General features: G+C 43.6%; 1 protein-coding gene across 4 annotated transcripts in view; it reads right to left on the bottom strand.

Moving 5' to 3' along the window:
• Positions 1–19,973, bottom strand: part of CLPB (caseinolytic mitochondrial matrix peptidase chaperone subunit B) — a 151,751-nt gene that overhangs the window by 58,335 nt on the left and 73,443 nt on the right. For all 4 annotated transcript variants that reach the window (XM_036257953.1, XM_036257954.1, XM_036257955.1 and 1 more), the window contains one exon: positions 8,464–8,592. In XM_036257953.1, coding sequence (XP_036113846.1) covers positions 8,464–8,592 — 129 coding nt within the window. The remainder of the gene's footprint in view (positions 1–8,463; positions 8,593–19,973) is intronic.

The following is a 19,973-nucleotide window of genomic DNA, read 5'->3' as shown; positions in this document are numbered from 1 at the left end:
CAAAGGCCCTCCGATGGGAGTCCAAAGGAAGAAGCTCAGTGTGTCTGAGGGACAAGGGAAGGCCAGTGTTACTGGAGAATAGAGGACAAGGGTGAAAGTGGCTAGAGTGAGGTTGCAGAGGAAAGAACAGGAGCTGGGGAAGTGGATTAAGTGGAAAACAATCATTCTTTTTGAGGATTTTTACTATAAAGGGATACAGAAATGAGGTAGCAGCTAGAAGTAGGTATGGGTTCGAAGGAAGTTTTTAGTTTACTTTGTTGTTTAAGATGGGTGATTTTGAAGCATGTTTTTATGCTGATGGGAATGAGCCCACAGAGAGGGAAGTACAGATAATGAGAAGAGATCATGGCTAATTCGAGGAGCAAAGTCCTTGAGAAGCGAGAGGAAACAGAAGCTCAGTCCCAAATGCAGGGTTGGTCTTAGAAACTTTCTCCACTGTGGAGGAAGGATACAGGAGTACAAGTGCTGGTAGGCTGGTGGCTGTGATGGTGGGGAGATGAAGTAGTTCCTTTCTGATTGTAATCTATTTTCTCTATGAGGTACGAGGTGATAGCATTAGCTTGGGAGTCGGGGAAGGAGAATGCTGGTGGTTTAAGGAGAAGAAGGTATTAAAAAAATTGTCTTGGTCCAGTATAAGACAGTGATTTTTACTCACAAAGCATAGTGCTATGGTTGGCAGTGCTGATATTCATGGACATACATGCAAAGTGAGTTCAGTTAGTATGACTATGATTTTTTTTTTATTAAAATTTTTTTTTTCTTTATTGATTTTAGAGAGAGAGGAAGGGAGAGGGAGAGAGAGATAGAAACATCGATGAGAGAGAACATTGATTGGCCGCCCCTTGCATGCCCCACACCGAAGATTGGGCCCACAACCTGGGCATATGTCCTGACTGGGAATCAAACTGGCGACCTCTTGGTGCATGGGTCAATGCTCAACCACTGAGCCACACAGGCTGGGCTGTGTGATTTTTTTCTCCAGCAATATTCAGCTTTTCAGGTGCAGACATGAAATAAAAAATAAACTGACTTTAACTAGGGTTAGCATTTCATCAGGTGAGTACAAAGGAAAGAGAAAGAAGCAGGAGTAGTTAGAATGCTAGTCCATGGAATCTAAAAGAGGAAGGGAGGGAAAGAGTGTTCAAAATAGAACTGGTCATTCCCCTGTACCTCCATCCCACTCATACCTCCTTCCAATACTCCTTACCTCAGTACAGGTACATACCATCTACTCAACCATCCAGTCCAGAACCTGGACCTCATCTTGACTAATCCTTTTCTCTCCCCATCTGATCCTACTGATTCTATGCTTCTATCTTTCTGGGACCATTCCTCTCCTCTCCTTTCCTGCGGTCTTATTTTAGGCCTAGACAATTATAATAGCTTTAAATAAAATATTTTCCTTTTCTCCAATCATATCCCTTCTAATCCATTTTTCTGTTTTCTTTCAGGTATAACACATATACAAAAAGAACAAAATATACATAATGGGACAGGTCAATTAATTTTCACAAGGTAGACACACTGGCATAATCAGCACCCAGCTAAAGAAACAAAACATTACAGCACCCCCAGAAACCCCTCCAAGTCACTTACTACATGCCCTCTTGAGGGCAATCACTACTGTGACTTCTTATACCACTAGTTAATTTGGTCTATTTTGAACTTAACTTATAAGCACAGTCATACTTCCATGTCTGGTATGTGAGATTCATCCATGTTGTATAGAGCAAGAGTTCATTCATTCTCTCATTCACTCCATTTATTATTCCACTGTGTGAACATTCCATAATCTATTATCTATTCGATTTCTGAGAAATAATTTTGAAACTTCTAAGCCTTCCCTCCTCTAAATCTTAATGGTTCCCACTGGAGGATAAAGTCCAATTTCCTTAGCAGAACTTGTGTCACAGACCTTCAATATTGGCTCCTGCTTTCCATTCTTGCTTTTTGACCCTTCTATCCAAACCCTATAAATCCAGTTCTTCTGAACTGCTTGTAGTATATTGAATAAACTGTGCTGCTTCATACTCTATGCCTCTGAACATGCTGTTCCCTCTGCCTTTCTCCCTCATCTACCTGGTAAACTCACATTCATCCTTTAGGACCTAGTGCAAACATCATCTCCTACATCTTGCTTTCCCTGACCTCCCCAGGGATTTAAAAGGATTTCTTTGTTATCCCTCAGCACGTTCTATACATCTCCATTAACACACCAGATAGCAATACTTTGTTAAAATGTCTGATTTCCTCACTGAACTATGAGTTCCTTAAGGGCAAAGAACATGTCTGGATCATCTTTATTTCCCTGGTGCCTAGGGTGGGGCCTATGACAGGAAAGATGCTCAGTAAGTGTTTGAACAATGAATAAAAAGACTTGCCCAGGGGCTACAAAGGATGCTGCAGCTGGAAGGGGTTCTTGGGACTAGCTACTATAACGTCTCTATTTTACTGATGAAGAGAAAGAATTTGCCTAAAGGAAAAAAGATCTGTTGGTGGCAGAGTCAGAAGTTCTGATTTTCAGCCCAGCGCTCATTCCCCTTCCCTGCACTGCTGGCAAGAACCAGTGAGTGAAGTATCCACAGAGGACAGCCAGAGGCAAAGCCGATTCCCTCAACATCTGGCAGTGCAGCCAGATGGACAGATAGTGAAATGGAACAAGAAATGGAACTCTAAGTTTGGAGCCCCAACAACAAACTAACAGGCCGTTAAAGGAGGATGTCAACACTGGAAAGGTTCTTTGCTTCAGGCAGGGATGGTGGGGAATTGAAAGACTCATTAATGGTGGATGGTGGGGAATTGAAAGACTCATTAATGGTGGCTGGTTAACACTGACAACTGGGCCATGTGCAAGGAAGGGGGACAAAGAAGAGCCATGTAGGTAGGCAGGAAAGAGGATAAGGGAAACCCTGAGGAAAGTGCTATTAGTTTTCATAAATCTCCCGCGTTTCTGAGGTGATGAGAACTGGTAGCTGAAAAGGCAGCATCACTGTGATTACAAAGAGAAGGAAGACAGTAGCAAAGAGGTGAAGCTCTTCTCTTAAAGAGCAGGATACACTGACACTATGAGCAAGTGGGCCAGGAAACAAAGATACCATATCTTCAGGATATCCAAATCTCAGTGGCTACAAAGATGTATCAATGTATCCAAACCTGTACTAAACTATGTGTAAGGCATTGTGGTAGATGATGTAGGGACAAAGAGACAGTCCTGGACCTTAATCTCCCTGTCTAGTAGCGGGAATTAAACCCAAATCCTGCAGAACAGGAAGACTTCAGAAGGAGGTGGCATTAGAGCGGGGGACTGAACTGGCAGAAAGAACTGCACCAGGCTATCAAACAGTCCTAAAGGGAAATGAGAGGCAGAAAGACCTGAGAGAGGAAAGGCACTGAGGTGGGGGCACTGAATTGATATCACAGTGCAGCAGGGGTATTGGGGCAGTGGCAGGGAAAAACGTTAAGTGAGGGTCAGACTAGGACAACTCTAAAACCAGGTTAAAAAGTTAGGCTGGGCAGAATTCTTAAAAAATGTTTTTTAAACAAGTGAGCACTGAGTGTTTTTAAAGTTATTAAGAGCTATTATATATAAAGTGCCTACTCCGGAGCACCCACATGTGTCCTAATCCTGACAAAACCTTAGAAGATAGATGGTATCACTCTACTTCCAGATGAAGAAAGAGAACCTCAGAGCAGCCCTAGCTTGCCCAGGACCACACAGCTATGCTCTGGCAGGGCTGCTATTCAGATCCTGACTCCACAGTTCATGCTCTTTCCTTGCAGCCTTTCTCAATTGGGATTTCTCCTTTGAACCACATATGGGAAATTATTTGAGTAATGATTTTCTCAATTCTCCTAAGAATGATACACAAGTAGTACCATCTCAATGCCTGGGAGAAAAGTTAATTCCCTGTATACAAACGATGCCTTATAGCATTTCGGCTTAATTCTTTGGGGGAACCCCGGTCAGAAAGGCTGTCATGATTAGGGATATGTTTTAGAAGAAGGATCTGGCAGCCCTGGAACTATCAGGATGAGTCAGTTCCAGGGGCTTGTGGAAGGAGGCACCCCACCTTCCTAACCATCCTGCCTCTTCCTCTCTCCCTCCCTCCTTCCAACATTTTCTTGTACCTGGCAGTCAAGTGCTAAAGCAGAGCCTTCTTGCTCTGGTCAGTTTGGCTCAGCGGTTAGAGCATCAGTCTGTGGACCAGAGGATAGTGGATTCAATTCCCAGTCAAGGGCATGTACCTGGGTTGACTGGGTTTGATGTCTGGCTCTGGTCGGGGTCGTGTAGGAGGCAACCAATCAATGTGTCTCTCTCACATCGATGTTTCTCTCTCTTTCTCTCCCTTCCTCCCTCCCCCTTTCACTCTATCTAAAAATCAATAGAAAAATATCCTCGGGTGAAGATTAAAAAAAGAAAACACACAACGTAAAAAAAAAAAAAAAAGCAGAGCCTTCCTTCTCTAAGACAGCAACAAAGGCAGAAGCAATATCTTCAGAGATAAAAACCACAGGGGCCTATGTGCCCTTTTCTGTGGAGGTTGGGAATAAAAAATTGGCACTAGAGAATTCAGAACCCTTCCATAACAATCATCTGACAGCCCAGCTGGTGTGGCTCAGTGGACTGAGCATCGTCCCATGGACTGAGAGGTGCCAGTTCTATTCCCGGTCAGGGCACATGCCTGGGTTGCAAGCTGGATCCCCAGTAGGGGGCGTGCAGGAGGCAGCCAATCTATGTTCGTCTTTCACATCAATGTTTCTATCTCTCTTTCCCTTCCTCTCTCTCTAAAAAAAAAATCAATAGAAACATATTTTTTAAAAAACTTGTCTAGCAAACTCCCATTACACTTCCTTATAAAACTAAGTATCCCTTCCTCTAGGAGCTTTCTGTAACTGATTCCACCTCCCTGCTTACCCAGCAGAAGTAGGTATTTCCTCCTCCATGTCCACAAAGCTCTTTGTCCAGCCCCCTGCCAGAGCACCTATCCAGCAATCACTGCCTGTTTCTGTGTCTGTCTCCTCTACCAGTCTCAGAGCCTCTCAGGGTCAGGGACAGTTTGCTTGATCCATCTTAGGATGCCCTGAGGTCCATGGTCTCAGAGAGGGCAACCAGCTTACCCAGAGTCACATTATAGAGCTGAGACTGAAACCCAGGTGTGTCTGATTCCCAAGCTTGTGTTCTTTTCACTATATCAGGTGCTTCCTGAAGATGAAGTGCTAAGTGCCCAGCCCAACACTGTAAGAGTTCAGAGGCGGTACTCTCAGAGTGGACCAGACCACTAGAAGAGGCTTCCTGAGAGGGAGGCCTTGAAGAGTCAGAGGATCTAGATGAGAAGAGAGGGGACATGATGGTGTTTTAGGTGTGTGTGTGGGGAGTGCTGGGTGGGGGGGAGGGTGGTTGTAGGCAGAAACAATTAAGAAGAAACAGGATCATAGCTATCAGGGTGAAAGTTTGATTTCTTTTCTTTCTTTCTTTTTTTTTAAAAAAGAGAGAGAAACATCAATGTGAGAGAGATAAATCAACTGGCTGCCACCCACACACCCCCAGGGCCGGGGACAAACTGCAACTGAGGTACGTGCCCTTAGCGAGAACCGAACCCAGGTCTCTCTGGACCGTGGGCCGACGCTCTAACTGCTGAACCAAACCAGCCAGGGCGAGTTTGATTTCTTTATACAATCATGGAGCATGTAACAAGGCCTTTTACAGACGTTACCACTAACCCTCGTTATTATTATCATACTTCTCAGGTGTTATTTTACAGACAAGAAAACTGAGGTTTAGAGAGTTAAGGTAACATGTCCAAGGCAATATTGGTAGTAGGGTATGGAGCGGGGAATCAAACCCAGGTTGGCCTGACTCTGCAGATGTCCTTTCTATTACTCTACACTGCCTCCTAAGGGGTCAGAGAACTTCCCACATTATCACACTGATATTGCTCCCTGGACCTTCTCCCAGCTCTCCCATGGGGACTGCTGGTTAGAGTTGGGCAAAAACAGCTGCCCCTTCCAGCTCTAACCCTCTAAGATCTGGGGATCCTAAATCTCTGTAGACTAAGCAATTTCAAAGACAAGTGTTCTATGCAGACTTCATGAACACAGGCTGGCCCCTTGATCTCACAGAGAGCATCTACCTCTCATTTGCTGCAGCAAAGCCAGTGGCAAATATAGGCTAAGAAAGCTGGATGGTCAGGAAGGCAGGCCCTCCTGCCTTCCTTGAAACCCTTGGAGGTCAACTGAGGTCAGAAGACTTTGGAAATGTTACCGGCAATAGCCCCCAGGACAAGGGGGTAGGATCCTGCCTCTCGGTTGGCTGGTCACACACACAAGCTGACCAAGAGAGGTCAAGGGGGGAGGGAGGTCAGAAGTTGGTAGGCCTGCAGGCCCTGAGTGACGGCCACTTGTTCAGATCAGGAAGGGAGAAATAGTGGGTTAATGGTTTTGGCCCTTCAGGCTGGGAGGCTAGGGCAGGGGGTGTAAATGGATGCTGGGTAAAAAGGCAGGTGGGCAAACTATAAAAGTGGGGGCTACAGGCATCTGTTCCAAGTCAAGAGGCAGGAACCATGCCCCTGAAACGGTTCAAAGGGCCAGCCTTGGCCTCGGAGGGAAGGGTGGGGGCCCTTCATAAAAGGCCTGTGCCTCTTCATTTCAAAGGTGTTCGATCTGGAAGGCTGGAGAGAGGGTCTCTTTTTAGAGTGAATCGCTGTTTGTTTGGGGGCTGAGGGGAAGCGGGGAATGTAAACCACTGGACAATGGCTAGGGGTATTGATTGATTTTAAGGCATGGCACAGAGAAGCCCCGTGGTGAATGCTCCAATTCTTAATTACAAATGTCTTGCCAGAGAGCTTTCCAAAGGACAAAGTGAGTAGCATCCTGTTTGGGAACGTTTTCTAAGTCTGCTTCTGAGAGCAGTAAGTTCTTGCTCTGAAAGCATCAATCATCCCGGCACTGTTACACAATGTATATGCCCCAGACCAAGGGACATTCTGGGGCAGGTTCCTTGTAAGCTGGGGGTATGAGCCAGGCCTGAGTCTTAAGCCAGTGTGGTTGGATTTGGGGGTTACTGGGAAATCCTTCTAACCGAATCACTTGACAAGGCTAGAAGATGCTCTAGGGGTCTTGGGCCAGGGAAGCATAGGCTCTGGGATGGAAAGACTGTCTCTGAAGACTGGATTTTGAAAAAGTGATTGGGCTAAAAAGGCCAATTGGCAGAAGTTACAGAGAAGAAAATCACAGCTCATTTAAAAGAAGGTACTTTAAGCAGTCAAAGAAGAAACGGACTAAATGGACACCTACAATGGAATGTACTACCAGGGAATAAGTAGAGTTCTCCAGTCCCTGGCAAAATCCAAGGAAATGCCAGCCAGCACTGGAGAGGTTTGTGCCAGGAGGAGAGCAGGTAGCCCTGATGACCTCTGAGGATCTTTGAGGACCCTTGCAGCTCTCAGGTTCTATGAAGAATAACCCCTGACAAGTAGGACCCAGGTGAGTGTCCAGCCCCAAAAGAGGGTCTCTAGCCCATCACAAAGTGGCACTGAGGGCACAAGCAGGCAGTCATGTGCCATACTCAGGGCCTGGGCACCACACATCCTGGAAGATGCTTCCCTCCCTATCATGAAGAGAGACTGGAGTGAGATAAAAGGAAGTAGGAGGAAAAGTGACTGTTTGGGAGGTATTAGGCAGGGTGAAGGATAACTTTGCACCAAACCTGGACAGGGCCAGACCAGCCCAAATATGGGGATTGATTCTCAGATAGAGTGGGGGGTGGGGGTGGGGGGGAGAAAAAGAAACCGAGGTACGTGCCCTTGAACGGGATCGAACCTGTGACTCCTTGGTCCGTGGGATGACACTCTAACTGCTGAGCCAAACCAGGCAGGGCTACTGTCCCTCTATTTAAATCAATGCTCTCCAAAGGGAGGGTATTTAATCATTCGGCAAATAGTTACTGAGTGCTGGCTGTGTGCTGGGTACAATGCTAGGTGCTAGGAATTGGTTTCCTGACCTTAGGGAGCTCAGAGTCAAGTTAGGGAGAAGGCTACTGAACACAAAAACCATTTAATATTGTGAAAAATGTGACTTCAGAGTGAGGTGAGGGTGGGACCAAGGAGGATGTCTTTTAGACCTCGGTTAATAGGGATTTGAAGGGCGTCCCTCCTTGTTCCACTAGCCCGGCTCTGAAGGTAACAGTAGAGAAGAAAAGATGCTTTTGAGAAGTGCAACAAACAAAACTTTCAAGAGCATGTGCAGAAAGGTGTGGTACATAACACACAGGAAGACAGAGAACATGTTTCAGCCACACAAGGGCAAATCACATGTGCACATTTCTACTTTCATTAAGTACAGACAACCTTGAAACATTTCCAGCTCTGGGAGAGTAACAGGTTCTGGGAGCATGGCATTTCCAGAGTGGAGAGGTTGTCAAATCTCTCTCCCTGCCAACCCTACTCCATTCACCCACACCCTCACCTCCATCAAGCAGCTCCTTGACAGTGCGGTAGTCGTCAGCAAGGACAGCATAGTGCAGGGCTGTGCAGCCCTTGAAGCTGGCGCGGTTGTTCAGCCGGTTGTTGAAGTCATCCTCTCGGGTGACCAGGACTGGGGGAACAGTAACATAAAACCTTCTATTAGCAACAAATGGCCTAAGCCACCAATCTTACCTTCTTTCTCTTGGCATTTTAATTCACTCACTCATCTACCTACTTACTAAATATATAATGATACCTACTATGTGACTAGCAATCTGAGCAAGAGAAGGTAAAACAGAGGCCAGTTAGTTTCACAAGCATTTACTGACATCTATTTTGTATTAGGATTCATTTGGGGTCACAGAAGTGAATCAGACATGGCCTCTGACCTAATCTGAAGGAGATAGACAACAGACACACGTTTACAGTATTATTTGACATAAATACTATATTAGAAGTAAAGGAGAATGGTATAGAAAGCCAGAGCAGGGCTTAGCTCAATCTGATAATGAAGAGAAGATCCCAGAAGCCAAGAATCTTGAAGGATGAAGAGGAGTCATCCAGGTGAAGAAAGAGGCTTGGTTAAGATAGGGGATCAGTGGGGCAAGAGACAGAGGCTGTTCTTTGCAGAACAGTAACATATCTCTCTGCTCTGAAGACATTTACAACCTAGTGAGTATTTAATATTATTTTGTAAAAACCTTTTCTAATTTATAAAAGCCATTAAAAATTTGAAACTATGAAAAAATACAGAGAAGGGATCAGTATTCTCAGCAACTTGAGAAACTGCACTTAATATTTTGGTATATATCCTTCTATGTATTTGCATATATATCCTACAAAATTGGAATTTAGTATACTGCAATTTTATAATATGCTTTTTTAAAACCCTTAGTAAATGCATTGTGAACATGTTTTTAAAGGTACAACAAACAGCATTTCATGTGGTCAAAAAACCAAAAACCCCCAGGCTCAATAGTGGTAGCATTCATGACTCTCCTTCTCCACTTTCGCATAAAAGAAACTAAAACCAGTTCTATCACTTTTATAGGACTTTATAAGTTTGGTGACCACACACATTCAGGATGAACCTGGTTTATGCCTATTGTGCTGGACAGTCCCAGTCTGGACAATACATTGGAAGGTTACCCCACCTCTGAGGTCCTCCCTTGGGAACCAAAACCCCACATAACAGCTGTGCTGCTTAGGTGATAGGTTTTTTTTTTTCTGCCTCAGTTATCAGAGTAACTGTTATGTTCCCTCCTGAACTGAGTTCACAGGGGATGGAATTTGGGTCCTACCTACCTGAACCTCCTTCTCTTCTAATCCACAACACAGGGCCTGTAAAGGGTAGCCTTTTCTCACCCCCCACTGGGTAAGGGGGTTTAATTCAGTCAAGAGGTAACTTGGCCTAGGTAGTCAAAACTATCACACAATTCCTAAACTATTCTTTTCCAAGTCAGTGGTCTTAGAATAATGTCCATGCATTTTCCCCCTGACAAAACTAGACTTCCTATTTAAAGTTCAAAAAACCAGAAGACTGTCATGCCTCTTCCTAATACTAACAGATCTCATTTACTGACCTTTTTCTACCCTGTGCCTGGCACAGTCACTTCATACAATTAATCTAATTCTCATAACTATCTTGTAGAGTAGGTATTCTCATAACTATCTTATATAGTAGGTATTATTATTCTCATTTTATAGATGAGGAAACTGAAGCACAGAGGTCACACAGCTAACACAGGGGTGGGAAAAAGTGAGTTTACAGGTGTAATACAAATACATAATATAATAATTAATAAATAATAATACAAGAATAAACTGTTTTGTGTACCCACAATTGTAAACCTACTTTTGCCCACTCCTGTGTGTGGTTGAGCGAGGATTATAATCCAGGTCTAACCTGAGTCCTTCTTCTTTCTCTCCATCCTATGTCGTCACCCTCATTTTGCAGATCAGCAAATCAGATCCCAGAGAAAGCTCAGAGCCTAGAATGTATGGTCCCAGCCTTGGCTTTTATTGTCCTTTTCCTGCTCAGGTGAAGGTGTAGCCACACTTTCTGCAGAACTTGCCTTTATAGGGAACGGCCTAAATTTGGTAGCTAGCACCTAGATAAGCTAGCTTAGGTGGAAGCATTTAATCCTCCCCTGAGGATATTTTTTTCCCATTTATCATTAGATACAGTGGGAAGGAGGAGAGGGGAAGAGAGAGAGAGAGAGAGACAGAGACAGAGAGAGACAGAGACAGAGACATTGATGTGAGAAATACAGGGGCCAGGGACTGAACCGAGGTACATGGCCATGGCCACAATCAAAGTCCCGGGTTCCAAAGAGTCCAAGGTTTCAAAGAGTTGAACCCGCAGACCAGAGTCCCGGGTTTGATTCTGGCCTAGGGCACGTACCTTGGTTGCGGTTCCATCCCTGGCCCTGGTTGGGGTTGTGCAGATGGCAACCAATTGATGTGTCTCTCGCACATTGATGTTTCTCTCTCTCTCTCTCTCTCCCCCTCCTCTCCTTCCCACTCTATCTGAAGATAAATGGAAAAATATCCTCAGGTGAAGATTAAAAAATATCCTCAGGTGAAGATTAAAAAAAGTTTAGCCAAAATGAAGTTGGTAGGGTATGTAGCTGAGAACAGACCACACTTTCTTGTGGTCTATGAAATCAATGGTCGATCAGCAATTTTGCACTAAACGGAGGTGCTCCAGACTGATAACCTCCTTGCCTCCACACCTGGAGTGTTATCTGACCTTTCCTGGAGTAGGGAGAACAGGAAGGCCTCCGAGTTGCTAACATACAAATCCCACATGCAAAGGTATCTGCACTTTTCCCCTAAGAGACTTGAGGTTTCCCTTTAGGACCTAATTCAGAGATTACTAACTCTTAGTCGAAAACAGTTTACCAAATCATGGTAAGTGATCTTGTTTCCAGGCCACCGCAGTTAGGAGAAGGAAACAAGAAGGCTGGGGAGGAAGCTACATTAACAAGCAGACAGATTATAATCAAGTGCTGGCCAGGCAAGGAGGGAAAAGAACAGCATAATAAAAAGCTAAAAAGGAATTCACAGAATACTGCACCTCAAAAGCCCCTAAGGGTACCACTGAATTGCCACATAGGACATTAACTGCGGGACATAATGATGAATCTAAGGGAAAGTGATAGTTGGCTCAAGAAAGCAGGAAGGGTGTAATCCATTTCACAAAGAAAACACATCATTCATTCAACAAACAACATTTAATGAGCACCAATGCATGGTAGTAGCTGCTGGAGATATACTAATGAATAAGAGTCTAATGCAAGAATCACACCACTGAACAAATTATAACATGTTTCATAAGTGCAATTATAGAGCCACACATAGGGTACTTACCATAAAAAACAGATGAACTCAAGAAACAGCTGGGGCTATTCGGTTCAGCGACAAATGTCACCAGAGTGCCAACATCATTGCCCAGCTTTTAAGAAAGCATAGTAGGGCCCCTGCTCACCTCTGAAGTCTCATCTTTCACCATCCCTTTCTAATATTCTTTTTTCCCTATGAGGTTTTGCAAATACTATTCCACTGCCTGGAACATTTTCCTCTTTTCCATGCCTTCAGTTGGCTAACTCCAATTCATTTTTAGGACTCTGATTTGAAATCACTTCCTCTAGTGATTCTTCCCAAGTCTGAAATAGTTACTGCTCCTAAGAGCTACCCAGCACCTTAGACATTTCCCAATAACAGCATTTATTACATTTTATTGCAATCACCTGTTTACTTGACTATGCTGTCCAGTAGGCAAAAAGCTCCATGAAGATGGAAAGTGTGACTGTCTTTTCCACAATTGTATCCCTAGTGCCCAGTATGGTGTCTGGCGATAAATATATGCTTGACAAATATTCATTGAACAAGCAAATAAATAATTCATAAATAAGCTTCTGATATTACCTTGTTTTGGGGATGATAATAATAATAATAATGTCAGCCAATAAGTATTTAGTGGAGGCAGCAGAGTATGGTTGTTAAGTAAGTGAGCTCTGGAGCCAGACCACCTGTGTTTGGATCCCAGTTCTGAATTTACTGACTGTAATCTTGGGTAACTTACCTATCCTTTCTGTGCCACTTTTCTTTATCTGTAAATGGAGATGATAACAGTACCTTCTCAGGGATACAGTATTTAGTGGAGGCAGCAGAGTATGGTTGTTAAGTAAGTGAGCTCTGGAGCCAGACCACCTGTGTTTGGATCCCAGTATCCTTACTGTCTAGTCCTGTGCTTCCAAAAGTGTATTCTCTCTGTGAAAGATGTCCATTTGGGGAATCCTGTATACATTTTCCCTTTAGTTAAGAACCATCTGTTTAATTTGGTGTTACTTGGCAGTTCCTGGGTTGACAGCTTCTTTCCACCTAACCCTTATTACAGTTCTGTAGTGCTGTGTTCCACAGAACACTCTGCAGAACTGAGCAGTGCATTACACTCTGTAAAATATTTTCACTTATTTATTTCAGAATAATCCTGTGAGGTATAAATTTACTCTCCCCATTTTATAGGTGAGGAAAATGAAGTTCAGAAGGATGCCACAATTAGCTGATGGTTGAGCTAGGCTCATTTTGGGCTTTTTTTTCCTTCCCCATTTTGGGCTTTTATCAATAATAACTTCCTTTCCCCCATCACCCAGTTTTAGAAGTTCTGTCCCAGATCATCTTGCTGAAGTCTCCGGCTCATTAGATTTCATACTCTTTTCTATTCCAAAACAGTGGCTAAAGGTGGGAAGGTGTGGGGAGAGCTACAGCACAGCACGCACCTTCATTCCCCCTCCACTCAGAAAAAGTATGCAAATACATGGAAGCTAAAGTGACTCATCCAAGACCGGCTCACCAGCTGGCCACCACGGTGGTCTTTTGTGGCCTCGTGTTTACAGCTGGTCCTCAGTCAGTGAACCGTCCCCTTCCCAACAAAGACATCTACTAGCCTGTCTCCAGCAATGGGTTGAGATGGGCTCAGGCTCCTGCTTCCACTCCAAGCCAGCCATTCCTGTCTCTTTAGTGGAGGCTGCACCCCGCTGAGACCACAGTTAAAGTGACAAAGTATCACTCTGTCATCTTCTGCTCTCATCTCTGACTTTTGATGTTGCAAAGTCTACGCCTAGGTGCTATGGCAAGTATGTGCCTGATGCACACTCCACAGGATTTCCTGGCCTCAGCAGTGCCAAGGCATCAGCGGAGATGAAAACAGTCCCTGAAGCCCTTCATACAGCCTTGGCCACTCCTGAGCGCTGCTAAAACTGCAAAAGAAAAGCCCCCAAACCCAAAACAAACAAACAACAACAAAAAAGGCACTGCCTCCCACAATGAGAAACAGTAATTTAAGGTAAAGGAGTCATATAGTCCTGACTCTTAGCTCTGCCATTTACTATGTTCTTGTATCTGTAAAATGGGTATGATAAGCAACAATTTAAGGAACACTAAATATTTAATTATTATGAGAATCAAATCTGATAATATGTTTTTAAAAACATTACCACAAACATTTACTAAGGCTGCTTTCTCCCGTGGGTTAGACACTAGGAACACGGAGATGAATCAGACATGGTTCCTGTTCTCATATTGCTAAGTCTATTGGGGGAGATTTTGAAAACAGGTATATGATATGAGGCAAGATGGGTGGTCTCCAGATAACAAAAGCTTTATTACTGCTGCCTTGTTCAGAGGAAAGACCTCCCTAGGAACAAGTTCCTTTCCCTCAGGCTCAGCTTCTACCTGTCACTCCCAGAATCTGTGCAATCTAATGTCATGGAGTGTCCAGCAGTGCCCTGCCTTTAAAGGTGTGAGCATGTCTCCATGAGAGGGAACCTTTGTGACTAATACTACAAACACGAGAATAGCCCATTACATGTGTGCATCATTTTATGGTTTAGTGAGTACTGCAATGCAATCATTCCCTACCCTCATCACAATCTAGGGTAGATGGGTCAAGTACTATTTTCTCTATTGAACAAGAGAGAGAGTAAAGAAGTTAGGTCTGTCCAACTTGCATTGCTAGTCAGTGGTGAACTAGGACTAGATATCGAGCCTACCTGGCTCTATCCCCCATACTGCATAGTTTCTGCCAGTGTCCACAAGGTTAAGCCTCACATAACCCAGGGTCAGCTAACCTGGCTTGAAGCTCAGGGACTAAGATAAATTCTTATCAAGAGTCTCCAGGAAGAAGCCCTCTGAGCTCTCGCTTCCTCCCTCCTAAGGTGTTCTGTATCTACAATCACATTAAATCCTCACTACCACCTGAGAAAGAGCCATCCTACTGCCAGCATCGCAGGCTGCTTCCTTAACCTCTGTGGGTGCTGTTGGCTCTGCTTATTGTGTTTGTCTTCAGCCAGAGGATGGGGCAAGAGGGAGACTCCCTGTCCTGGGTAATCATAAGCCCATCCCTGGAGAGCACAAGGCCCTTCATATCCTTCCACAGCCTAGACAGCCCGCCTTCCTCTTTAAATCCTACCTGTTCTTTAAAGCCCAATCCAAGGCCTCCTTTTCCAGGAAGTCCTCTTCCCCCAGCTCTGCCCTGGATATCTGTTAATTATGTGTACCCATCTACCAGTAATTATTTATTGGCTTACAACACCTCTTGTAATACGTTCTTGTGTTAAAAATTTCCCTTCTGTTCTGACTTCCCAATTAAAACAGACCTCCCCCAGGCTGCTCATGGATGACAGTAACTAGTTACAACAGTTTCTGTACGTACTTCACAAGCATTAGTTCAGTCTTTCAAGCAGCCTGAGACTTAATTCGTCCACCTGCTCATAAGCACCCGAGCACCCCCGTACAGAAAGTGCTGTGAGAGGCATGCACGCACAGGGCCTGATGGCAGCACCGACAGGGCACATGTCCTGTGGCTTAGGGAGGAATCTCCCAGAAGAGCTGTTCTAAGATGGAGAGGGTTAGAAGGGCATTCCAGGACAGAAAGTGGCATCTGCAAAGGCCAAACGGTAATGACTGCACTACCTGTCCATTAAAGAAACTGGGAGTCTTGCGGTGAGCCTGGAATGCTGAGTGAAGGTGGGTGGAGCAATAGGCAGAGATGAGGTTGCCCAGGTAGGCAGAGGCCTGACCCTGAGAGGGGTTTGGACTTATCTGGAAAGCTATGGCACACAACTGTTTTTGTTAATGAATTAAGCAACACGGGGAACAGCAAGAACAATAAACCAGGCAATAAGAGAACTGGATTTAAAAATGGCTCTTTCACTAAGCTGGTATGTGTCTTAATCCCTCTGTGCCCCAGATTCCCTATTTTTAAAATGGAATTTTTCTAGATCAGTGTTTTTCAAACTTTAGTGGGAACAGAATCACCTGGATAACTTGTAAAAACACACTGAATCTTGGGCCCCCACTTCAGCAATTCAGCTTCAGCAGGCAAAGCCTGGGAATGTGGAGTTTAAAAAGCCCACTGTGCGGTTCTTCCAAGAATACTCTGAGAAGCACTGGACTAGATGATTTCTGAGGGTCCTTCCCACTCTAATGTTCTGTGAAAAACACAAAAAAGATGTAACACTGGCCAAACCCACCTCACCTCCACCTGCCTGGTCCTGCTGCAGGAAGCAAAAGATGTCTGGGCACCATAACGTTCTTTCCAAGCCCTAAGCTTAGAAAGTTAAAGCCAAGCTCCCAGGCCACCAAGCCTTGTGATGAGACCTCCAATATCTCACTTATATCTCCTTTCCCTCCAAAACTCCCAGTTGGAATTAGGTTCTTCTACATAATACACTCTAGTCTGTTCCCTCGTTCATCCACCAAACATTTTATTAAGTACTTTGCATGGGCTGGGCCATGGTGACAGAGAATAGGCTCTGCTCTTAAGAGTATGTAAATGCTACAAATAACATCAAATAGTCTTTCTTTTATAGAACATCCTTGAAAGGAAAGAATTCAGAATTTTGAGTAAGAGAGACCTGGATTCTAATCCTGACTACTGAAAAATTACTCCATCCCTTTGGTCCTCAAATTTCTCATTGGTAAAATCAGAACGTTAATATCTATTAATTGGGTTGCTGTGAAAATGAGAAATGATGGCGTATAGTGAGGGAACAGGAAATAATTAGCACCTAGGAAATGACAATTTTCAAATTAACATGTCCTCTCCTGTCCTGGAACCCATAATATCCACCTTCTTCTGTTTGACTTTCAGAGGCCTCTCCTACCTGGTCCCAGTTAATTTCTCAAAATAGACTTTCAATTCCTCCCCTCCTGCTGCCTGAAGCCCCCAAAGGAGAACCCTGGTGATCCTTAATTGGCGACACTATGTATGTATTACAAAGAGCAAAGAGGTCAGAGTCAGTAAGACTGGGAAGCAAACTCATGAACTGTGTGACTCTGATCAAAATCCTTAACATCTCTGAGAATTTGTTCCCTCCTCATCAAAATAATATCACAGCCCTGGACAGTTTTGCTCAGAAATTAGAGCACCAGCCCACAGACCGGAGAGTCCCGGGTTCGGTTCCCACTAAGGGCATGTACCTCGGTTGCAGTTTGTCCCTGGCCCCGGTTGGGGTCATGTGGGTGGCAACCAGTCGATGTGTCTCTCTCGCATGGATGTTTCTCTCTCTCTTTCTTCCTCCCTCTCTCCCTCCCGCTCTAACTGAAGATAATTGCAAAAATGTCCTCGGGTGAAGATAAAAAATAAAAAAAATAAAAATAAAATAAAAAAAAAGAAAAAACAAAATAATATCACATACCTAATAAGATTCAATGACAAATCTAGTTGTAAAATGCACACAGGATCTAAGTAGATATCTTTCCAAAGAAGATATACAAATGGCCCACAAACACAAAAAGAAGCTTAACATCATTAGCCAATAGGGAAATGCAATCAAAACCACAATATACCACCTCATATCCATTAGGGTAGCTAAAGTAAAAAAGACAGGCAATAACAGGAGGATGTAGAGAAACTAGATCCCTCACACAATGCTGGTGGGAACATGAAATGGTGCAGTCACTTTGGAAAACAGTCTGGCAGTTACTCAATAGGTTAAACACAGAGTTACTATATAACCTAGCAATTCTACTCCTAGGTTTAACTCCACCCCAAATGAAAACATTATGTCCACATAAAAACTTATACACAAACATTCATAGCAGCATTACTCATAACAGTCAAAAGTAGAAACAATCCAATGCTCCTCAATTAATGGATAGATAAATAAAATGCGGCATATCCATTAATGGAATATCCTTTGACTATGAAAAAGGAATAAAGTACTAACACATGCTATGACATTGATGGACCTTAACACATGCTAAGTGAAAGAAGTCAGTCACAAGAGAATACATGTTGTATGATTCCATTTACATGAAATGTCCAAAATAGGCAAATCTATGGAGACAGAAAGTGGATTAGTTAGTGGTTGTCTAGGGCTAAGAGGAGTTGAGAGGTAAAATGAGGAATGATTAATAATGGGTATGGGGTTTCTGTATGAGGTGATGAAAATGTTCTAAAACTAATTGTGGCAATATCTACACAACTCCTGTGAATATACTATAAACCACTGAATTATATACTTTAAATAACTGAAGTGTATAGTATGTAAATTAAATTTCAATAAAGCTGTTATATGAAAAAATACATGTAAGGAACTGAGAACATTGCTTAGCATGTAGTAAGGACTAAATGAATGGTAATACATTTATTATTGTGCCCTTCCCTCTTCCTGATGCCACTCTAACCCTGGCCAGAATCACCACTAACACTAACACTAACACTGACACTGACACTGACACTGACACTGACACTGACACTGACACTGTAGAATATGTCAGGCTCTTTGCAGGGAGCTGATTTCCTACTCAGTGGGGGGTCACAGGTGAGTACTGAAGGCTAATATCCAAGGACTAAGACTTTTCCTCCAATACCCAGATATTTAAATATGAAACTCTTGGAGAAATAAGAAAAGAATGGCCTGCATATATTGGACACTTATTATGTGCCAGGTATTGTGCTAGGAACTTCACAACTATTTTCCTCACAAGGCTGTCCTAGGCTATCATTATTCCTATCAAGGAAGAAACCAGAACTTAGAGAGGCTGTGTAGCTTGTTTCAGGCCACATCAGTAGTCAGTGACAGAGCTGGTTTGTTCACCCCCAAGGCTTGTACCCTTTTCTCCATATGGCTTCACTATTCTTTCCTTTTATTTATCCATGCTTTACCCATCCTTTACAATTCAAGGAGCCCAATTTTCACTCATCTCCCTTTCCTCTATACATTCCAGTTAATATATAATCTACATCAAATTAGTTAAATTAGTCTTATGTGTTCTCAGATTGCTTCATGTGTATACTCTTGAACATACTTCCTTAGTGAATGGTTGTTAAGCTGTCTCCCCAAGAAGAAAACAGGTTCCAGAAGGCTAGATACTGTGTCTTACAGATCTCTTTATCTTCAGACAGAAAAGGCATTCATGGTTATCTAGGCCAGCCCATGGCTCGAAGACCAGATCTTACTTGAAAATTGTTCTCACAGACACTATGCTCTCTGGAAGGTTCCTCCTTAAATGCAGGACCCTGCTCACTTCTTTATTACCTTATCATTGTGTAGCATGGGAGCTGGCACATAGTAGGAGCTCAGAAAAGATTTGATGAGTTAAAGAGAAGACAGGGTCAGCACTTCCTCTAGTGGAGACACAAGTATAGCCTTCCCATAACAACCCCAAGCCCATCTTCTCTCATTCCCGTGAAAGAGAAGGGGGAGAGCAGAAAGACTGATCTCAAACTTTAAGGGACAGGCTACTGACCCTGCCTGTGGCCCTGGAAAATCAATGCGACCCAGGACCCCTCCTTTGACCACAGACCCAGGTGGAACTTCCTACAACTCATGCTTCACTTTCACATCATCAAATTCAAAGATGTTCAAATTTCCAATTGTCTTATAAATGTCAATTTTATAGTTTGTCTGAATCAGGAACTAAATCAGATTCACATACTGCTGTTGATATGTCTCAAAGATAGTAAAAATATGCCCTGGCTGGTGTGGCTCAGTTGGTTGGAATGTCATCCTGTGCACCAAAGGGTCTTGGATTCGATTCCCAGTCAGGATACATACCCAGGTTGCGGGTTCAATCCCAGTTCAAGAGGCAACTGATCAAGGTTTCTCTCTCACCTCTCTCTCTCTCTCTCTCTCTCTCTCTCTCTCTCTCCCCCTTCCTCTATCTCTAGAATCAGTGAAAAGCATATGTTCAGGTGGAATTTCATATATATGTGAAATATATATGGGGGGTGGGGGGGGAGTGGATGGGGAGTATAGAGAAAACAGCCTCAGCCATGTGTTAATTGTTTAAAGGAGCTGATGGTACATGGGAGGTTTTTATACCATTCTACTTTTTTAAAAATCCAAAGATAAGGCAAACTCTTAAGAATCCATTACTGTTATCTACAGACCCATCAACACTTCATTTGAACCGCCTCTACTTCCCACCTCTCCTAATCTTAGAGTAAGTGACATGCTAGAAGGTAACTAGAGTCCCTCTGATATGTCCTGTAATTAC

Source organism: Molossus molossus, unplaced genomic scaffold (assembly GCF_014108415.1).
Source record: "Molossus molossus isolate mMolMol1 unplaced genomic scaffold, mMolMol1.p scaffold_m16_p_13, whole genome shotgun sequence".
NCBI lineage: Eukaryota > Metazoa > Chordata > Mammalia > Chiroptera > Molossidae > Molossus > Molossus molossus.
This window is presented reverse-complemented; position numbering and strand designations above follow the sequence as displayed.